The sequence below is a fragment of the Bufo bufo genome, chromosome 6 (assembly GCF_905171765.1).
Source record: "Bufo bufo chromosome 6, aBufBuf1.1, whole genome shotgun sequence".
Lineage (NCBI taxonomy): Eukaryota > Metazoa > Chordata > Amphibia > Anura > Bufonidae > Bufo > Bufo bufo.
Window position 1 is genome coordinate 417,380,226 of NC_053394.1, and position 23,351 is coordinate 417,403,576.

At 44.5% G+C, this 23,351-nt stretch overlaps 1 protein-coding gene across 2 annotated transcripts in view; it reads left to right on the forward strand.

The window, feature by feature from the left end:
* SDK2 (sidekick cell adhesion molecule 2) overlaps positions 1-23,351 on the forward strand; it is a 592,086-nt gene that overhangs the window by 466,147 nt on the left and 102,588 nt on the right. For both annotated transcript variants that reach the window (XM_040435816.1, XM_040435817.1), the window contains exons 6-12: positions 1,198-1,309; positions 2,404-2,594; positions 4,412-4,495; positions 6,483-6,677; positions 7,016-7,132; positions 10,345-10,512; positions 17,440-17,542. In XM_040435816.1, coding sequence (XP_040291750.1) covers positions 1,198-1,309; positions 2,404-2,594; positions 4,412-4,495; positions 6,483-6,677; positions 7,016-7,132; positions 10,345-10,512; positions 17,440-17,542 — 970 coding nt within the window. The remainder of the gene's footprint in view (positions 1-1,197; positions 1,310-2,403; positions 2,595-4,411; positions 4,496-6,482; positions 6,678-7,015; positions 7,133-10,344; positions 10,513-17,439; positions 17,543-23,351) is intronic.

Genomic DNA, 23,351 nt, shown 5'->3' on the forward strand with positions numbered 1-23,351 from the left:
GCCTCCCAAGTGTCCCTCTTTTTGACCCAAATCCCTCTGTCCCTCTTTGATCCTTAAATGTCGTCACTTTCAGCCAAACTCCCATTAAAGTTGGAGAACCTGTTTTATAACCGTGCGCCAGTTCCTGTTTTACTAACCCGTTAAAGAGATGAATTGAGGATCGGGGCCACAGGTTGACGTTGTGGCCGTATTCAGCGGAGGGATGGATGGTAGAGTCCACACTAATCTCCCTATCCCCGTCCTGCAGACTCAGCAGGCTACGAAGCACACGCCCGGGATTTACTGCAAATGAAACATGCCCGCTGTCCAGACAGGCGCTCACCGCGCAGACCCCGTTGTCTCTTCTGCTGACAGCAGTAAAAGCGATGTTTTAAAGAAGCTACAAAAACACATTGTAGTCATAGCTTAGGTCGACGCAGTGGAAAGCAAGCTTAAAGTCTAATTCACACAACCAGATTTTGGATCCCAGTCCGATCTGCATTTTTGGCGTATCGCGCACGGACCCATTCATTTCTATGGGTCTGCAAACAAACTGGGACATCCGTGTGCCTTCTGCATCCTGCAAGTTGTAGAACATGTCCTGTCCTATTGTTGCCCTTTTTGCAACCAAGAACAGCCATTTCTATGAACGAAGCAGAGAAAAATGCGGATTGCACTCAGAAGGTTAATCCGTGGTTTGCAGAGCGCAAAACGTATACGGTCACGTGCATGAGGTCTTATTAGACCTAGGAGAATGACGGCGGAATTGATTTCAATTATTAATTAAGTTCGCTGGAGGTGAATCTCAAATCTGGCGAATAGACTTGCACATTGCATCCTAATGGACAGCGAATGGTTTCAGCTTAAAGCATAATTTTGAATATGTGCTCCAGAGCTGCATTCAGAATTCTGCTGGTTTCCCGTTTACTCTCAGGTGGCGTGACCTCGCACCACCCTGCTGGATCAATGTCTGCTGTGATACATTATGGAAGATGCAGCGTTTCATGCCCAGTAGTTGCACAATATTACGGCTGCTGGAGGCAGTGTGCCAACGTGTCATTGATGAATACCTAGTGCCAACCAGCAGAATTTAGAATGCAGCTATGGATATGAATAGTGTATGATGTTGTCTGCCAGGCTGTTATCCTACGTAAGTGGGAGGGTGCAAAAGAAACTCCTGCAAATATAGCGCACTCACTTGGCTTTGTGTCCATGTAGATGTTGGCGGGCCTGCGGACCCCATTGCTCCTACTATTGTCATCCCACCTCAGAACACCAGCGTTGTGACTGGCACCTCCGAAGTCACTATGGAGTGTGTAGCCAATGCCAGGTGAGTTACTACGGATCGCTCACTAGGACACAGACTAGGACCTTAAGTCACTTAAAGCAAATCAATTACTTTATTTATGATTAATGATAAAAAAAATTATGGTTGACAATAGGAGTTATTATAATTATAAAACTACAGTAAGGGTGCACTCACACGACCGTAAGTGTTTTGCGGTCAGCAAATTGCGGATTCGCAAAAAACACGGATACCGGCTGCGTGCATTCCGCAATTTGCGGACCGCACATGGCCAGCGCTATATAGAGAATGCCTAAGCTTGTCCGGACAAGAATAGGACATGCTCTATCTTTTTTGCGGGGCCTTGGAATGGAATCAACGGATGCGGCCAGCACATTGAAATGAATGGGTCCGCACCCGTTCCGCAAATTTGCGGAACGGATGCGGATCCATTTATACGGTCGTGTGAATGCACCCTTATCTTGACTATCATGAGTACGTTTGAGTAAAGCATCAATACATCACCAGATATTGTAGCATCACCCGTTGCCCACAGATTGGGGGATTCCAACAATCAGCACGGGGAAGAATCTGGGAACAGCGCAAGACACGTCTGCCGCGTCTTCAACGAATCCCAAATTCCTCGTGGAAACCCCCCTAATTTTCTAAGCAAATATGATTTCATAAACTCGTGATTGGGCATGTAAGCGCGTGATCATCTTTACTTGATCATGTGCAGATAGAAAAGTCTTATTATGAGAAAAGTCTTATTATGAGAAAAGTATTATTATGAGAAAAATCTTATTATGAGAAAAATCTTATTATGAACACTTCATGTCTTCATGCACAATAACTTGTTTTCCTGACTTGTGACAATGCCTGCGAATCTTCTTTGTTTTCCTGAACTCCCGTACCCTCAGTACTTTTCCACTTATATACACGGCTATGCTAACTAAGGTTTCATGACTACTTAAGTGTCAATCACCATTATTCCACTCATTCTTATAAATTTGTATCACACTGTGTCACCCGTAGCACCCAAGGGAAGGTTAAATACTCTAAACAAGGGTCATATTAGTTGGCGCGAGCAACACCAACTTTTTTACTGTTTGGTTTGACCATCTCTCCTCTTTCTCCAGGCCTCTTATCAAGTTGAACATTGCATGGAAGAAGGACGGGGTGCCCATCTCCATTGGAGTGAGCGAGTTTGGCCGCCGCCTGACTATCTTGAACCCATCACTGAGTGATGCTGGTTATTACTCTTGTGAAGCCACCTTACGTAGCAGCAGCGTCCCTGCCGTCACTGCTGGGGCGTACCTAACTGTACTGGGTAAGAAAAAAAACGAAGTTCCTCCTTGGGTCATCATTAGGTAGATAAGGGGTAGCTGGGAGACGCAGATACCCCCTCTTCTATGCACAGTGAAGACTGCTACTTCTAATACACAATGGAGCTACTGCCAAATGACAGTGGTTCAAGTAGTTCAATGTGCTCATTCCTACACCGGGCATGGACATTTGTGTTGCAGACTGTGTGAATACCACAAACAACTGCTACTGTGTGGGGACAGTAAGGGAAATAATTACCACGTGTGGGCATAGAGGGGGCATAATTACTGTGTGGGGATACAAAAAGGGCATAACTACAGTGTGGGGACAGTAAGAGAGCATCATTACTGTGTGGAGGGCACCAAGTTGGAATAATTATCATGTCATAAATAGACATAACCACTGTGTGAGGGCACTAAGAGGGCATAACTGATGTGTGAGGGCACTAAGGTGGCATAACTACTGTGTGAGGGCACTAAGGAGGCATAACTACTGTGTGAGGGCACTAGGGGGCATAACTACTGTGTGGGGGCACTAAGGGGGCATAACTACTGTGTGAGGGCACTAAGGAGGCATAACTACTGTGTGAGGGCACTAAGGGGCATAACTACTGTGTGGGGGCACTAAGGGGGCATAACTACTGTGTGAAGGCACTAAGGGGCATAACTACTGTGTGGGGACACTAGGAGGAATAGTTACCATATCATAAATGGACATAACTACTGTGTGAGGGCACTAAGGGGGCATAACTACTGTGTGAGGGCACTAGGAGGGATAATTAACATGTGGTGGCATAAAGGGGAAATAACTACTGTGTGTGGTTTCTAAGGGGGCTTAACTATTGTGTGGGGGCCCTAAGGGGGCAAATACTACTGTGTGGGGTCACTAAGGAGGAATAATTAACATGTGGGGGGCACTAAGGGGTCCTAACTATTGTGTGAGGGCACTAAGGGGGCAATTGCTACTGTGTCGGGTCATGAAGGGGGAATAATTAACATGTGGGGGCACTAAGAGGGCATAACTATTGTGTGAGGGCACTAAGGGGGCAATTACTATTGTGTGAGGTCACGAAGGGGGAATAATTAACATGTGGGAGCACTAAGATGGCATAACTACTGGGTGGGGGCACTAAGTGGGAATAATTACCTTGTGGGGGCATAAAGGGAGCATAGTGTCTAGGGCCAGTACGGAGACTGGGCAGAATTAGGCATGTATAGATAGGCATTGGGCGGAGTTATAGGCGTGGCTTAGTGTAAAAAAAAATGTTTTTCTGAACCCGCCGACTTGACTTGGCCACCCCTTTACCAGTTTGGCCCGACCTAGACCATGGTGCCACTTTTAAGCTTTTTTTCCAGGGTCACTGGGCCAATCCACCCCTGGACATCCAGATGCCCCTCTCATTTCTGTAGGTAGAGGTGTTACTGCCGCTTATCCTATAATGATAGGAGCAGACAGACACGTACTTCTAGCGGTGTTTCTACCGGCTGTCTCCTCTGCCGTCACTCAGGTTACAACCAGGGAATACAGTGTCCCATCCAATTATGTGCACGTGACAGTACACAGTACCGCCAATGACATACGGAGGTTTCTGGTGGCTTGTAATTGATTACAGCTCTGTAATTGAGATGCATTTCCAATTAGCAAATCCCAACTGCTTACACGTTTTGAAACATGATGATTACTTAAAAAAACTATACAAAATATATACAGAAAAGGCAAAAAGTGAATATACTAGTAATTTAAAGCGCCTTCTTATTTTATTTCTCGTAATTTGTACTATATTTGCCGATAATTGGGTTAAATCATGACTTCTTCTCTTAGAACCCCCTCAGTTTGTAAAGGAGCCAGAGAGACACATCACAGCCGAGATGGAAAAGGTGATTGACATCCCGTGCCAGGCTAAAGGTGAGCGCGACTAGGAGGAAAACTGTAGACTTGCTGCCGGCTTCACCCTTGATATAGTGAGATTAAAGGGGGTTTCCAAGTGTTTTTTTTACTGATGACCTATCCAGAGAATAGGTCATCATTAAATAAAAAAAAATCTGGGACAACCCCTTTAATTAAACATGTAGGGGTCCGGGTCATACCCCTGAGTCATATGTCTACAGGATAGGGTTGCAAAATTTGGTAGAAAAGCTAGTATCTAGATATCTGAATCTAAACAAAATAATTATTTTGCTTTGGTTTACTTGTGCTATGTCATCCTTAAAGGGGTTATCTGAGTTATATAATGCCACCCACACGGGGTTGCACCTAGCCTTTCTGCTGTCTGAGGAGACAACTGAAACGCCCGGCTCAGGCAGCACGATAATGAGGACATCGGCCTCTTATAGGCTACAGGAACTAGGACTAAAGCCTATTAGAGGAAACTGTGGGCCAGGGAGACATAACTGCCGTCGCAGCATTCAACTGAATTGCTGTCCTGAGTAAATATGTAGAGATGAGCGTTTCCACAATAAAAAGTGCTCATTGCCCATGGCCCTTCCGCTACCCACCTCTTGCCCCTACCTGGTGCTGCCTGAGGCAATCGCCTCACCTGGCCTCATTGGTGGTGCAGCCCTGCTCCCGCCATATGCCCGGGCCCCTCACAGAGATTGTACTTACCTCGCTCCCTGGCATTTGCATCGCTACCGGCCGTGCCGGTATGAGAAGCGATGCGGGTGCCGGGAAGTGAGGTAAGTACAATCTCTCTGAGGGGCCCGGGCATATGAGGGGGTGGGCATTATAGAACTTGGATGACCCCTTTAAGTGTGCCTAGATGCATACTATGAGGGTATATACATCACTTTTTGTAAAGACACGTCACAATCCTATTGGCTCATTTGTATTTTTAAGCTGTAAGGGTGACACCCAGGCCTTTGCTTAATAAAAGGAACTTTCTGTCATCTGGGACAGAGACAGGGTTGCCAACCGTCCAGAAATTTCTGGACAGTCCGTAAAAATAGATGTTTTTTTTTTCTGTGTCCGTGAAAAAAAAATAGTGTCCATGATTTTTTTTGAGGCTAGTAGTACTTGAAAAGATCATTTTGGTGGTAATTATCATGATTTTGCTGCTCACGGTAAATTCTGGCAATGAGTTCTTATCAGTATATTGTGCCATAGACATGGATCACTTATAATATAATCTTTATCATTTATTATGGTTTTCAAATTTGTCCGTAAAAATTGTTGGCTGTCCGTGATTTTGGGATAAGTTGTCCAGAAAAAAGAAAAATTTTGGTTAGCAACCCTGGTCAGAAGAATAAGTCATGTCTTCTCATTCTTTTGCACCTTGACCGAATTTAGAGATTGGGAGCAGACGACATGTTTAGGTCCCTTGTTTAGGTATCGTACAAAAACTCCACTATGACACCCTCTAATAAAAAAGAAATTGTCCGAAGCCGATGAAAGCATTTCTACTCCATAATAAAGAAATGCTCGGGATACAACATAAGCAGAACGTCAGCCCTACTGCAATTTTTTGCCACCCGAGGCAGTGGCCTTGATGAGTGGCTCATATCCAGGACTGCAAAGTTCATTACCGTATGCCCTCTCCGCTCGCCGCTAAAGTTCTGGCGCTGGTAATATATGCTCACTTGTCAGTAATAATCACTTGTGCTGCAATTAGGCTCGTGCTGTATATATAATTATTACCAGAAAAGGGCACTGTAGCCCCGAAGCATTTGGAAAAATAAATGACTGTAACATTGAAGGGATCTGGAGATGATTTAATATGCTCTGTTATGTTAAGTACCCAGGAGACGCCACTTCTCCGATAGTGTGTGGATTTTTACTGTCCTCTGGCTTTTCTTTTTTCCCTTTCTCACTTACTTTCCACTTCTTGCAGTTTTATAATTACTCTTCACTAAGTAATTTTTTGATTACTTTCTTCTATTCTTCTTGCCCACCAAAGGAGTCCCCCAGCCTTCTATTTCCTGGTACAAGGATGCTGCTCTGATTGACGGAAGGAGGGACACCAGGTTTCGTATCGTAAGCGCGGGAAGCTTACGAATCAGCGGGCTGATGCCTGAGGACACAGGAATGTTCCAGTGCTTTGCCCGAAACAGCGCGGGGGAAGTACAGACCTCTACTTACCTGGCTGTAACTAGTAAGTACCCAAGAATAAAAAAAATAAAAAATTGCATACACTGTCCATAATTAAAAATCCTGGTTTAACGACACTAATTTAAAGGGGTTTTCCCAAGAGTTTTTAATATTGATGACCTGTCCTCTGGATAGGTCCATCAGTATCTAATCAGTGGGAGTCCGACACACGGGGCCCCCACCTCTCTGTTTGTCCCAGGCGCCAAATCTTATTTTTATAGTTATGCAAAAACTATGCAGGAGTCAGACTAGCTAATACTGTGCAAGCACCTGCGGAGGTCTCTGCCCTTTCCTCATGGACCCGTTTCAATTTGGTAACTAGAACTTTTGTCTGTGTTAAAGGTATCGCTCCCAACATCACAAAGGGTCCCCTGGACAGTACGGTGATAGATGGCACCGCCCTGGTACTGCCGTGTGAGACCTCTGGAGCTCCCCGGCCTGCGATTACATGGCAGAAAGGTAAAGTTTTAAAGACTTCGGGGGACAATTTTCACTTGGTTGTTTTTGTGTCAACTTTACGTATGGCTTTGCTTGGTGTGCCTGTGGCGTTAGTGTAATGTGGTTTACCTTAAAGGGCTTATCGCTTGTTTAATGTAAAAAAAAATGAAAAGCAGACATCATATAGGACATGACAAAGCCAGAACCAGCCCTGTACCTCACATGGATCTAGAGATCTAAACCAAAAAATTGCAAGACCCCTTTTTGCATCTTTTAAAATGGCTGTTCAACAATATTTTGCCACATGGGCGCTTTCGCGCTGTGCTCTGTGGCAACAGAACAGCAGGGAAGTGACGGGGGGCTGCAAATTTACTAACATTTTTGACTGGATGTTGGCAAAAAAACTAATTCAGCCAGGGGTTGGAGTGATTTTTACTGCCGGTGCACGGACTGCCGGGGGCTCGTCTAGTTTATGAGTCACATGCCTTATCATAAATTAGGCGAATCCTCTGGCAGCTCGCGGAAAAAAGGCGATCTTTGTAAATGAACCCCACTGACGGCCTTAGAGCCATACTGCCCAACTAACGCAGCAAGACTGAAGTAACAAAACAAAATTCTCCAAGAAAAAGTTCTGCTGCTTCCAACTTTTTTTCCGTCAGATTATTTGCTAGCTGCCAGTACGTACTGAGTTATATAATGGTAGTTATATTACTGTACGGCAGAAATTGAAGATGCGTATGCGTGGGCGCGAGACGAGTTTGTTGCTTTGTCTTTGATGCCAAAAAAACATCATTCTGATAAAGCTTTTAGGGGCTGCAAACAATCTGTCCATCAGCAAGGCTGCAAGCTCGATAAAGAATTCCTCATCTACGAGATCCTTCTGCAAATAAAGTCTTCCCAAATAATTCACCAGTCTCCCGGCTCTGGATGCGTAAAGCCTCCTCACATCCCCTATCTGACTACAGCTACATGGAGTGATATTTGCAGGCTCCCTCCTCGCTATACAATGAGATGCAGAGTTCCTCGGCTCTAGTCTGTGCGCTCGTGTTAGTTATACAGAGAGCTCTCTCATCTCTAGCCTGTGCATGAATGATAAGCTGATCCTCAGTTCCCAGCCTGTGTATAAATCATAGGCAGAGCCTCTCATCTCCAGACGACTGCCAGTCCTCTGTTCCTGGAATAAAACTGGCACGAGACAGGTTAATAAAGCAGAACTGCCTTATAAAATACGACAGAGCTATATTCTTCAATGCACAGTTTGTGCTCGGCCCTGAAGAAGATATATACCCAGTCACAGCCACCACCAACCAGACTGCCTAATGGTTCCACTCCTACGAGCAGCCATCGGGCTCGGAGAAATGTGCACGTGAACGGGAGCAGGCGAGACGAAGGGTTAAACCTTTCTATACGTCTATGCAGTTTATGACCTGCAGGCTTTTCTTTAATGGAAGCCATGGAAACTGGAGGATCGTTAGATTTTTCAATTTAGAGGAAATGTAACCCTTCAATGGTTTCTTCAAAAACCACAAGGAGATGGGGGGCTGCAGGAACACGTTGATTTCCACCCCTTTCCAGACCATAGAAATAACTTTTACTGAACTATATTAAGGTAAGGCTGAAGTATGAAGGTCACTCAACCAAAAAGTAGGGAGCCTTTGCGGCCGTGAAGAGGTCTAGACTAAGGTTAGCGCCCTTAATCGTGGCATACCTCCCAACTTTTGGATATCAAACATCCTCTTACCTGCACTACAAAAAATTTTCACAATTTTTTCTTACTTTCCTCAACGTACCAAAGGGAAAGCCACTGATGCTCGAAAATGTTTTGCCTGATACCCCCCAAAAAAAGTCTCAGCCATGAGCTTACCTTGAACACAGACTCGTATGACCTCCAGACTCTGAATAGAGCTTCACTTGTTCAGATTTATGGTATTGTTTTTGTTCTCTGATCGACCAGTTACTACTAGTTACTCTTGGAGGGTCAACCATTGATGATGTAAACTTGACCACTTCCTCTGCTGTGCACAATACTAATAAGGTTGAAGGGCATGTAGCTAAAGGTTTGGAATTGGCAAGAGTTAGGCCTTTCTGGCCAGGAGTTAGGGCTGCCATCCAGCTCCAGTTTCTATATATATATATATATATATATATATTAAAATGCATCAAGAAGGACAAGCCACATGAAACCTCAAAAATCAGATCAAGTTGTCAACACTGTTCAACTTTGAGTGTCCCGTTGTTTAGGAGAACAGGGACTGATCGTCTGATTAGAAGAATGGCATGTAGTGATCCATTCTGTACTGCAAGTCATAGTTGACGTCACATCCCAAGCCCTGGATGACAACAGTGTCTACATAAACCATCAGAAGGCGTTTGCACGACATTGGGCTGTGAGCCAGACATCCAGCTACAGGTGTGCCATTGGCTTTACGCCACGTCTTTCAAAGCCTATCATGGTGCACAGCAAGATGGTAATAGAGGCTAGGTCTATCTTCCTCAGTCATGTGTCCAAGAAAATAGTCTGGAGACTACGTGGGCAATGCCATGAAGAGGCCTTTACAAGGGAAAGTCACTCAGGTCCTACTCCCGGGATTATGGTGTGGAGTGGCATAGTCAACGGTAGCCGGGCCCCTCTTGTCTTCATTTCAAGTGCACAAAAAGTTTGGCATTACATTGATTTGGTCGTGGTTCCAGTGGTACGGCTGTTTATCCAAAGTGTTTAAGGAGCCACTTTTCAACAGGACAATGCCAGGCCGCGTGTTGCTCGTGCTACTGTGAGCAGCCTACATGGCTTAAACGTGCAACCATGGCCTTATCTCCCATCAAGCACATCTGCGACATCATTGATTGGCAATTGCAAAGGGAGCTGCCAGTAGCGCATCTTGATGATTTGCATGCCCAAGTTCTTTCAGCTGGTAGAACATTTCTCGGACAACCAGTAATAAGGTGTGTAAGTGCGTGTATTTTTGCGGGTGGCCCTCATACTTGATTCTAAATAAATCAAGATGTTTTGAATATTTTGTTTCCTTTTTCTATCATCATTAACATGTCTATCGATCCTGTGATTTCCATGACTTTTCCTTCTTGGTGTTGTAATTTCATTGTTGAGTGTAGAAATATATGTCTCGGCTTGTGCTAAACCCAAATCTATGATGTTCAAGAAGGTTTCTTTGCTGAGGTGGAAATCAAATTCTCCTTTGTATAAAATGTCCTCATTCTGTCTCCTTCGTCTGCAGGTGATAAGATCTTGGCCAGCGGGTCGGTACAGCTGCCACGCTTCACCCTTCTGGAATCTGGAAGTCTGCTCATTAGCCCTGCACACATATCAGACATGGGCACATACACCTGCACAGCTACCAATTCCCGCGGCGCTGACGAGGCCTCCGCCGACGTTATTGTCTGGGGTAAGAGGAGCTCCGTTCATGTCTCGCCCTATCTTGAGGAATATATACTGTCGCCACTTCTTCCACTAACACATATTGTTTTTTTACACTTTGTCTCTGTTTAGCTGCCGTAGGAGTTGATGTTGTTTATTATAGTCATTAGGGATAAAAGGTTTTTCATGCAGCTTAGTACAGTGGCTGTTATGCGCTCAGGCTCTCTCACTATTTCAATTCCGCTTGGAGGTCACTCTATGGAGCGTTGAAAATGACACTTCCCTACACAATTGCTGGATGTGTCTTATTGCTAAGAATACCTTTCTTAATATTAAAGGATTTGGGAGAGTCCGGAACGCAATGATTCTTCAACTGCCTTCTACAAAGGGGCTACTCTCAATGTAGCAGAGCTAAACATGTTATTGAAACAAAGCTATCAAGAACTAGCGCTATCATTGGGTCTGTCAGCAGTTTTGTACCTGACCTGTTGGCAGCTGAAGGCATCTGTGTAATTGCCATGTTCATATGTGCCCGCATTGCTGAGAAAAATGATGTCTTGACATATGCAAATGAGCCTTTAGGAGCAACGGGGGCGTTGCCATTACACCTAGAGGCTCTGCTCTCTCTGCAACTGCTGCACCCTCTGCACTTTGATAGGCAGAGCCAGGCATGATGATATTTGCACTGCCTGGTCCTGTCAGCTAAAGTGCAGCGGGCGCAACAGTAGCTGAACTTCTAGGTGTAAGGGCAACGCCGCAGTTGCTCCTAGAGGCTAATTTGCATTTTCTCAGCAATGCAGGCACATATGAACATGGAACCCACCCAGATACCTTCAAGCAACAGGTCAGCCAGTTTCATAGGTACAAAACTGCTGACAGATGCCCTTTAATAAGAGGAATGATAAACTTGACATGAATGCATCAACTATCGGTCAGACCCATGATGAATGACGCTACTGTATATATACCATTATCAAAGGGGTCCGCCCAGGAACAACATTGGGTGATAAATGTATGATCACTGTCGGTCTGATTTCCAGGACCGCCACCGATCACTGGTCCCCAATCCCTTTATGAATGGAACAGTTGTGCACATGCATGACCACCACTTCGTTCATTTTCTATGGGACTGGTGGAGATAGCACTAGGGGTCTATCAGCTGGGACCTCCACGATTGTGAGAGCAGGGGTCCCCAAGTCTCCTGTCTGGATATAGCTGTAGTGCTCATGTGTGACCACTGCTCAGTTCACATAGACATGGACCCATGGTCGAGCACATGCACTACAACCCCAGTCACATAGAGGAGTTGGGGGACTCCTGTTTTTGTAATTGGTGTTGTTAGCGCAATTCATGCGCTTCTCCTTCTTCTTTGTGTGGTGCCAAATCAATTAGAAGAATAAGTATGTGCATGCCATACAGCTTTATAATGAGACCAGACAAACTAGGTGGTTTCATGAAAGCATCTTCTCATCTTCCTTGAGCCCTGGTGGAAGAGCAGGCGAGAGCCTTTTATTCACAGTACATTCACTTAAATAGCAGACATGACATCACAAAAGGGGTGTTCCTTAAGAAGAGACTATTGGCTCCTTAACCTGATAGGAGTGGTTTCACTGAGTCTATAGGTGTATTTGAAGACTGTAATGTAATCCCCTCTTCCCCCTCCATTATTGACCTTCTCATACATATGGTTTGCGGCCATCTAGTGGACAAAAATGTGTACTACAGAATGTTCTAATTATATATGCGTATAAAATAATAAATCCTTCTCTCACAGTGGCAGTCCTGCCCAGTAATCATACATTTATCACCTATTTACTTCCGTTTTCAGGTGATAAATGTTTGTGGGCGAACCCTTATAATTGCTGTAATAAGGCCTTGAATCCTTATGGGGTGCACCACCAATGAGGTCAGGTGAGGCCAAGATCGCCTCAGGCAGCACCAGGAAGGGGCAAGAGGGGGGTAGAGGAAGGGCCATGGGCAATGAGCGCTTTCATTGTGGCAAAGGGGTTAGTTAAGAAATTTACATGGGGGGGGGGGCACTGTTTCAGTTTTCGCCTCAGGCAGCAAAAAGGCTAGGTGCACCCCTGGGTGCACCCTATCACAGTTTTGCCACTGATTAGTGTTTTTTCAAGATGTTATGGTACAAGCCCCCTTAGGCTACCTGCACATGGGTGCGGGTAAACACGCAGAAGATCTGCATGAATTTCCGTATGGATATCTGTGCGTTTCTGCACCATAAACTGCATGTGTAACTTGTTTTTTATTGAAAAGGGTGAAATCCACATCAAAAATCGCAACCCTAATTGACATGCTGCAAGTTTCTGTATTACGCTGTGGTTTTTCCACACAAGACTCCACCCAGAAAAACATACGTAAACGTAACGTGTGTAGGCTTCCATTGTTTCCTGGCTCTAAGAAGATTCCTCTGGCTTAGGCCCTATTCACACATTCATGATGACATCTATGACAAGATGGCCAGTGGTTCATCCGTGAAGAATCCGTGTTTGGTCCTTTTTTTTGCCTTCCATGTGTCATCCGTATTCTGCAGACGCTGACAGAACTCTGATGCTATTAGATGTGTCAGTGAATGCAACAGTTTTTGTCCAGCCAAAAGCCGCATCCCTTTGTAATCAATGGTGGTGAACGGCATTATCCAGCTAGGCCGGACCCGATGAACTCCAGCAGGTTGTTCTCTGCCAGGGCAGCCTGCCGGAACCTACCCTAAAGGGAAATACATTCAATATATTTTGTACATTTATATAGTTGTAATAGTGAAGAAAAAAAAAAGATATATTTTTTCCTATAGCAGCAACATATTCCACATCGCTGTACACAGATGACAATCACTGATCAGTCTGAGTGCCCCGTGGAGCCCACAATCTTCTCCCCCCCACACACACACTTATATTGGAGCCAGTTTTCAAGTAATTACTTCCTATGACGGCTTGTTTTTTACCTAAAAATAAACCATAAATATGTGCAGAGCAATATTCTGCAGCTGCAATAAAGCAACATAAAAGTCACCGGAGTACGTTCCTAATAAAATATCTAATTCCCAGCGTAGAAGATTTATGGTATATTAAAAAAAAATTGGTGTTGAGGAGGTAACTTCCCATAGGTCATGAAGGAGTTAAGCGACAGTATCATAAAAAATAAAGACTATATACAGTAAGGGTATACGGAGGCGCATAGCAAGGGTGGCCTCTGGGTTATCGGTCATCCTCTTATGGGGTGCACCTAGCCTTTCTGCTGCCTGTGGCGTAAACTGAAACGGCGTCACAACCCCCAATGTCAATTTCTTAACCTAACCCCTTCCCTCCAGCCCTACTGTTAAATACATACTTGGAAAACATTACATACAGAACTACAAAACATACAGGGTAATACAGCGCCACATACTGTGCCCACTGTGCTTCCCAATACTATACTGCAGAACCAGATAATCTGCTGCCCCTACCTGGTGCAGCCTGAGGCAATCGCCTCACCTCGCCTCATTGGTGGTGCGCCCCTGCTTCTTCTCTGAAACCATATGACAGGCGAAAGTTAGGAGCACTTACATAAGATGGGGTGGATGTGTGTGATTATGGAGTAAGGCCTTATTCACACGTCCGTGATGACATCAATGACAAGATGGTCAGTGGTTCATCTGTGAAGATGTCTGTGAAGGATCCGTGTTTGGTCCATGTGTCTGGTATTTGTCCTCCATGTGTCATCCTGCTAGGATAAGAATTAAAGAGGTTATCCAACCTTTATAATGCCCCCCTTCCCCCATGCCCGGGCACCTCATATCAGTTATACTTACCCCGCTCCTGGGCACCCGCGTTGCTCCTGGTCCCCGCAGGCTGCTACTGCTTTTCCCCATCGCGTGGATCAAAACATACAGCCTGAGTCCTTAGCATAGTGGGTGACGCTAGGAAGGCTCATCCCTGTCGTGGCCTGCTATTGGCTGATCCCCCCCGTCGCTGGATGTTTCGATCCACGTGACGGGGAGATGCAACAGCGGCCGCGCGGGGATCAGGAGTGATGCGGGTGTCGGGGAGCGGGGTAAGTATAACCTATATGAGGTGACCAGGCATTGGGGGGGGGGTTGTTATAGGGACAACCCCTTTAATTTCAAGGGCATCTTCTAGCAACAATCCATGAAACAATGATGCCATGTTATGTCCATGTTTTTTAACTGAACCATAAACTTCAATGATGTGATGCATCCATAAACACAGGAAAATAAGGCATGCTTAAGTGGTGTAACCCCAGACTCCCGGACCGTGCTAAATCACGGATGTGTGAGTACACTCATTAAAATCAGTGGGTTTTATAATGTAATAGGCTTTACAGCAGCCACATGGACCATATTCACAACAGACTGGAGAGGACTCGTTTACTTCTATGGGAGAGTTTTCTAGACATGCTTATTATTAGATTAAGTGGCCAGTGTGAAAAATGCAGGATTTTAAAATAAAGATAATTTAAAACAAATTTAGAAAATTAAATAAAAATTCTTAAAAATGTGTAAAATTTGGTTTAAATTATGGTTCTTTTTCTGACGATACATTCCCTTTAATACAAGTAATAGATCTCTTAAGGGAATCTATAAGTTGCTTTAATCAATTATGGTTTTTTTCAAGATAGCCCTAAAACTTGTATAAAAACTATAATATTAAAAAGCTCTGTTCCTATAAGGAAGCCAGAATACAAACGGCGAATCTCAGTTAGCCCCTTAATGAAAAATGACATAACTGTATGTGTAAGGGATTTATGGAGCGGGCTTAGCTCATACATGACAAGTAGTACAGCTGACACCTGGCCGCCATGACCAGGATCAGAGAAGACTCTGACCCTGGTCATTTAACCCCTCAGCCCCCCGCAGTAAATAGGCGGCTCCCACTGTTCTCCTGAGAAATTGTAGGGTTCTGATTGGTTACTATGGCAGCCTAAGGCCATGTAAAGTTTCCCAGGCCTGCCACAGTAAGCTACCTGTTAAGCCCTACCTGCGGCACAGCTTAATAGGCAGCATGTCAAAATCCCATAGACTGCAATAGTATTCTATTGAAGTCTATGGTACAAACAATCACAAGATCGCATATTTAACACTCATAGGGACACTAAAATGACAGTAAAATCTTTTAGAAATATAAAACCATACGGTAAATTAAATGGTGCCATTAAAAAAATGCAAATTGTTCTGCAAAAAATAAGCCTTCATATGGCATATGTGAACAGCAAATGAAAAAAGCTATGGCTCTTAAAAGGCAAAAAGGAAAAAAGAACAAAGCGTAAAAACAAAAATTGGCCCGGTTCTTAAGGGGTTAAAAAGGATCTTCCCAATTGAGGTCCATGATCATTATCTGAATCGGTGCCTTTTCAAGTTGAAACTATTCAGTTAATAGGACTCAGGTTAGTCTTCACTTAAAATAATTGGTCCCCTGAAATTCGGACCTAAATGAAAGGTTGCCATGGTTAAACCTTGACTTCTATGAGGTTCTTCAGAAAATACACAGTTCTGGGAGCCTTCAGTGACTTGTAGAGTTGACAAACTGCACAGACCCGGTAGATATTCCTTTTATCTGCCAGCGAGTGGGATTAAATGAGATGCCGGGAATCCGCTCCTCAGGCTTTAATACAATGTGCGCTGCTTCGAGCCCCTTTGTCTTTCTCTTTGCCTCTCACAATCGTGATCCTTCAGCTGATCGCTCCACATTGTCTACAATGACAGGAGTGAAATTAGCTTGTCCTGTGACTTTATCTTCTGTGTAACACTAGAGACCGGGGGGAGTTAGAGGACCATCAAACCTGTCTTCCCAGCTCCATTTGAAAAGACCACGTCGAGATGTCATACATTGGTTCGTCAATTCAGATGTTAACCTTGCCATGTCGGAAAAAACAAAAATGGGTTGAGCAGAAAGACGTTGAATTTGCTTTGTGTGCCACCGACACCTCCTCGTAGAAGGTCATTTGTAGAATGGAAAATTTGGGGCACCCACTGGAGAGTTTTTGTATCTCCAGATAGAGGAGCATCTTTGACCTGAGGACACTTGCACACCCAACAGACGCTAAGTAGATACGACAAGGTCACAGTGTCTTTTTAAACCCCCAACCCCCCCAATAAACAAAAGCCTAACGTTTGGTTCTTTGGATATGGCATCCATTCTCTTTGGGCAGATAAATACTTGTCCATTGTTATGGAGGCTGAAATCAGAGTTCTAGGCTTTGGAGGTGATAATATAAATGAACACACAGCTAAGGCTACTTTCACACTAGTTTTCCGGTATTGAGATCCGTCATAGGGGCTCAATACCGGAAAAAACGCTTCAGTCTTGTCCCCATTCATTGTCAATGGGGACAAAACTGAACTGAACAGAACAGAGCGCTCCATTCCATTCCGTTCTCATACCGGAGAGCAAACCGCAGCATGTTGTAGTTTGCTTTCCGTCCTGGGATGAGGAGCAAGAGCAATGCAAGTCAATTGAGCAATGCAAGTCAATGGGGACGGATCTGTTTTCTCTGACACAATCTGACACAATAGAAAACGGATCAATGGAGTTCATGACGGATCCGTCTTGGCTATGTTAAAGATAATACAACCGGATCTGTTCATAATGGATGCAGATGGTTGTATTATCAGTAACGGAAGAGTTTTTGCTGAGCCCTGCCGGATCCAGCAAAAACGCTAGTGTGAAAGTAGCTTTAGATGGAAGATGAAGAGCGAAGCAAATTGACTTATGTCTGCAGTATGCGTTGCGGATCCAAGTATTGACCTTAGTAAAGGGCTTGTGTAATCCTGTAGCTTAAATCCCTGGTGAAACAAGGTGAAGAAAACTTTACAGAAACCATTTTGTCAAAATTTAGTATGCTTAAAAAAAATGCTCCTAGAAGGTCACCGTCCCTAGTAATAATACTTTACAGCAACTGTCACAAAGAGAATATGGGTAATCAGTGAACTCTCTTGTTTCAACAGCTCGAACCCGTATCACCAATCCCCCGACAGACCAAAATGTTATCAAGGGGACAAAAGCGTCAATGGCGTGTGGCGTATCTCATGACCCAAGCGTTACCATCAGGTAAGGTGCCATAGCTGCAGACACATTTAATGTCTATGTCCCACTCCAGCTGTTTTATTACTGATTTTGAGAGAACCAACCTCCCTTATGAAAGCAGGCATGATGGAAAAGCTCTTCTCTACTGTGATGGGATTACGCTGTAGCATCTGCTACAAGGCCTGCATTACCAGGGAGCCTCGCTTTCCTGTATATATCAGCGCGGTAATGATGACTGTGTGTGTATACTAGCAGGCGAGGCCTGAGCTGTAAAGGATGACAGACACAGCAGCCAGAGTGTAACTGCTGTGTCTGTCATCCATTAGAGCCGTGTCTCCTTCCCCAGCGTGAGATGTCATTGCAGTGATGTAATCGAGCCTGCTAGGCTGAGTAGGATGGTGCACAGGTTGAAGATTATCCAGCCTGTGCGCCCTCCTGCTCAGCTCAGCTGGAACAATGACGTCACCGCATTGCTCCTGCTGCTGGGGAGAGCGTGATGTGATCCGTTCATCGGGGGAATGGGACTAGAGAGTATTACTTTTTTTATTTTATTAACACTAGAGCAGCTCCACTACTTTAAGGGGAGCACTAAGAGGGCAGTACTACTTTAAGGGGGCACTAAGGAGGCATTCTAATGTTTGATGGCACATAACTACTGTGTGGAGGTATTAAGGGCGCATAACTACTGTGTGTGGTACTAAGGCGGCATACAGGCCTGAGCAGTATACTGTAAAGTAAACTCTTGACTCCAGCGCTAGTAAATGTTTTATTCTCATACTAGACATTATGCCCGTTACAAAAACGTACGCTAGAATTGGCCGGTGCGCAGAGAAATCATCACACCGTGTTCCATGGACAGCACGGGCGGCGTGTGGGGCGGCGTTGAGCGGCCGGTGCTCGGGGTGTGGTCGGTGAGGACGGAGTTTGGGGGTGGCGTTGATCGGTAACTGGTGGCACTGACTGGTGGCTGAGACTGCAGGCACTGTGACTGGTGGCTGAGACTGCAGGCACTGTGACTGGTGGCTGAGACGGCTGGCACTGACTGGTGGCGCTGAGACTGCTGGCACTGTTACTGGTGGCAATCACTGATGGCTAAGATGGCTGGAAGCAACTGGTGGCCAATACTGATGGCAGCAGCAGCTGCTGTATCTGACAGGACTGTAATGGCGGCATTTCTGTTTCATTTAATAGCGGCGCTCAAAGTCACACAGCACACCATAATAACAGCATGCTGCTTTTGGCGGTCCGAGCAGCGTGTGGTGCGCCCTGTGTTTATTGGCCGCCGCAATTGTGGGCGGTACTTGCTGCGTGTAGGACAGCGCTGTTGTTGTGGGCGGTTCAGGAGGCCTGAGGTGTGATGTGTTTTTATTGGCCACCAGCGCGCTAATGTGGGCGGTTCGGGCGTCCGGCGCAATTGTAGGCGTTACCTGCAGCGTGTGGGGCGGCTTTCATGTTACCACGCTGTTGCTGTGGGCAGTTCAGGAGGCCTGAGGTGCGCTGTGTTACTATTGGCCGGTGGCGCGCTGATGTGGGAGGTCTAGACGGGTGTGTGTGGTGCGCTGCGATTCTATTGGCATCACGCATGCGCATTTAACTCAGTGCATGCGCATTTAACTTCGGCACACACGCACGGACACAGCGCAAGCACAGAGGGATTTTATTATATAGGATTTTTTCCATGACTGAGTGGGTGTGTGGTGAAGGTGGGCTGTCTTGACTAGCCACGGGAGGGGTGGTTGCGGGAAAGGTGCTCATGGTGAAGGAGTTCAAAAATCTCCTATGGGGGCCTAGCCTCTTCTAGTTACACACCTAGTGCCAACGATTCTTCATTTCTAATCACACCCCTATTGGCCATCCGTTGAGTTTGCTCATTCGTTGGGTAATTAGCGGGACCTTTACATGAGGCAAACACGAGTGACTATGACAGCAGACATACCAACCTCTTTTAAGACAAGTCTTCCGTCTTTACCTGGGCTGGTGATATGATTGATCCTAGTTCTCCGGAATTTATAGGGGTTGCCCAAAAAGTTAAACGTTCCTCAAAACCCAGACTGTAATAAGGTATACTCTTGTTGCCCTCCTTATACTTTAGTTTTCTCCTTGAGCACATTCAGCTGTCTTCACACCACAGACCAGGAAATCCTGGAGGCTCTGCGTGATAGGCTTCCACACTCTACATATTACACTTTCCTTTAATCACTTAGTCTCTTTTGTTATAATGAGACGTAATATAGAGGTCACCTGACCCTGCGTCAGGCTGGAGCTCAAGAGGACCCGTGCCTAATTAAGACAATCTTATTTCTCCCTATACTTCACCCATAAATAATGAGGGAAAATTAAACATTCCTAATTGGTTCCTGACAGCGGGGGGAAAGAAAGCCCATGGTGAACTCTGTAAAAAATTTAATAGAAGTTAAAAAATTAATCTTACTTAACTTCATCCGCAGTGAATATTTTATTGGGTGATATTAATTCTCTTTTCTACAGCATATGCATCATTGCATGCAGAAACTTCTCTCTGTGCATTTTGGGACAGTGGTGGGGGCTGGCTAGAATGGGAAACCGTCTGGTTGGTAAATCAAGTCATTCATCACTGGATTCATCTTAAAGGGGAAATCCAACGAAACATCGTCTCCGACATGCAATATGAGTATATCTGAAAAATACATTGGAGTGCTGGCCAGACTTGGGGTCTGCCCAACTTTTTTTTGTGTGTTTTTTTTTAAAAAGCTGGTTCCCTTTGACCAGTCATTACAAAATCTGCAACACACCATTCAAAGCTAAGCAAAAACTTTGGAGACCCCACAAAAAAACTGCACCTGGATCTGAAAACTTTTAAAATTGCATGTAATTAATAATTAACTATAGCTACTGAGCTATTCAGTGAAATCTTTTTGTACAGCTCCACCTGCTGTTTGTTCGTTTTCTAATTTCTCTGTCCACCTCACTCAAGTGTAGAAATTTTGGACGTGCCTAAAGCTTGATAAAGATGGCGCACAATAGGGTAGTATGTTCACACTGGTAGATCAAATAGAGTAAATATAAGGCTCACCTTATATGGTTATGCTAGAATAGGCGCAACTCTATTGAGGGCTTGATAAGTAAGATCCGGTTCTTGGGTGTGCTGCCACAGGGTTAAGGGTTCCTCAGAAGAGATGTGCAGTCCCTCCGGAGGATCGTTTGAGAAGAAAGAAAATAATTCATGCTTCGGCGCTCCAGAACCACTTGAGTCGGTCTTTTTTCCCGAAACGCGTTGTTGTCGCATGCACACTTTTTATTCAAATAAAGAAGAATCTTATTTTTTTTAAAAGACCGGCTCAAGTGGTTTTTGAGCACCGAAGAAGGAATTATTTTCTTTCACCTCACTGAAGTGGACGCAGATGCTCAGATCCATCCTTCAAGTGTAGCTGAAAGGACACCCCCTGAGAAAGCACATGCCCCCTATGATTCTAGCTTAAAGTAAATCTAGCAGAGCAATGAATGACTCAAGCTTTGGATTCACATGAGGCACAGGGCTGGTTCTTTCTTCATTAGAAAGAGATTGTCATGTACAGTCCTGATCAAAAGTTTAAGACCACTTGAAAAATTGCAAAAAAATCACATTTTACATAATTGGATCTTAACAAGGTTCCAAGTAGAGCTTCAACATGCAACAAGAAGAAATGAGAGTGAGACAAAACATTTTTTGAGCATTCAATTAATTTAAAATAACGATTAAACTGAAACAGGCTGTTTTTCAGCTGATCCAAATTTTAGGACCACATGCCTTTAAAAGGCCAAATCTGTGCAAAGATGTGGATTCATTGTCATTTTCTGTCAGGTAGTCACACGTTGTGATGGCAAAGGCAAAAAAACTCTCCCTTTTTGAACGTGGTCGGGTTGTTGAACTGCATAAGCAGGGTCTCACAGCACGCCATCGCTGCTGAGGTGGGACGCAGTAAGACAGTCATTTGGAATTTCTTAAATGATCCTGAGGGTTATGGAACAAAAAAGTCAAGTGGAAGACCCAAAAAAATTTCATCAGCACTGAGCCGGAGGATCCAATTGGCTGTCCGTCAAGACACTGGACGATCCTCGACCCAAATTAAGGCCCTTACTGGTGCTGACTGCAGCTCCATAACCATCAGACGACTTCTGAGACTGAGGGGCTTCAAAAACAAAAAAAGTCTTCAAAGACCTCGTCTCCTTGAACGCCACAGAACTGCTCGTTTGGACTTTGCAAGAGAGCACCAAACATGGGACATTCAAAGGTGGAAGAAAGTTTTATTCTCTGCCGAGAATTTTTTTTAACCTTGATGGTCCTGATGGTTTCCAACGTTACTGGCATGACAAGCAGATCCCACCTAAGATGTTTTCTACGCGCCACAGTGGAGGGGGCGCCATAATGGTCTGGGGTGCTTTTTCCTTCAGTGTAACAATGGAGCTTCAGGAAGTGCAGGGGCGTCAAACGGCCGCTGGCTATATCCAGATGTTGCAGAGAGCATTCCTCATGACTGAGGGCCCTCGTCTGTGTGGTAACAACGCTACAGTACATAATGCCCGCAGGACAAGGGACTTCTTCCAGGAGAATAACATCACTCTTTTGGCCCATCCTGCATGTTCCCCTGATCTAAATCCAATTGAGAACCTTTGGGGATGGATGGCAAGGGAAGTTTACAAAAATGGACAACAGTTCCAGACAGTAGATGGCCTTCGTGCGGCCGTCTTCACCACTTGGAGAAATGTTCCCACTCACCTCATAGAAATGCTGGCATCAAGCATGCCGAAACGGATTTTGGAAGTGATAAACAATAACGGCGGAGCTACTCATTACTAAGTTCATGTTTGGAAGTTGGATTTCTGTTTTAGGGGGGTTTAGTTTTTTTTGGGAGGTGTGGTCCTAAACTTTTGATCAGCTGAAAAACAGCCTGTTTCAGTTTATTCGTTGTTTTCATTAAATTGAATGCTCAAAAAATGTTTTGTCTCACTCCCATTTCTTCTTGTTGCATGTTGAAGCTCTACTTGGAACCTTGTTAAGATCCAGCCATGCTAAATAGGATTTTTTGCCATTTTTCAAGTGGTCTTAAACTTTTGATCAGGACTGTACTATGTGATGTCTGATTTTCATTTTTTACATTAACCATAGGATAACCCCTTTAACCAGGCAACATGGTCACTAATTTTTAGAAGATTGTTGGAACCCCATTGAGTTGAAGTCTCTGACATCAAATTTAAAGGCTATGGACAATTTTTTTATGATTGCATTTTACTCATTTTGGGCAAAAAAATATTTTTTCATTTGGTCTTTATTAAAAAAATGTTCAGCCATTTCCGATATACAGGGGTAAAAAAATGCAGTCTGCTTGCAAGCTGTCATTTTCTGTTTTCTTTGAATCCCGTCATCGGACGGCTCATGTGTAGCTCTTTTCTCTGATCTCTTGACTTCATAAATACTCATTATAGCTGAGTTGTTATCAATCTGATGGCTTAAATAAGTGTTTATGAGGTCAGGAGATCAAATATAAGAGCTACACATGAGCCGTCAGGTGGCGGATTCAAGGAAAACAGAAAGTGGCAGCTTGCAAACAGACTGATTTTTAACCCTTGTAAAGATCAAATAATTTTTAGCCCAAAATGAGTAAAATGCAATCATAAAAAATATGCTCCCGTAGGTGTACATAGTATCAGCATCACAATAAACATCACAAGTTCCAGTGTACAGTACAATACAGTGCCCACAGTGTAGTTGTCTTACTGGTCCTAGTCCTTCCACTGGTGACATCATCAAAGGTCCTTTAGCTAACTAAGACAAAGCTGTCATTTGAGGGAGGTTTTTCTCACAGTCCTCTCCCAT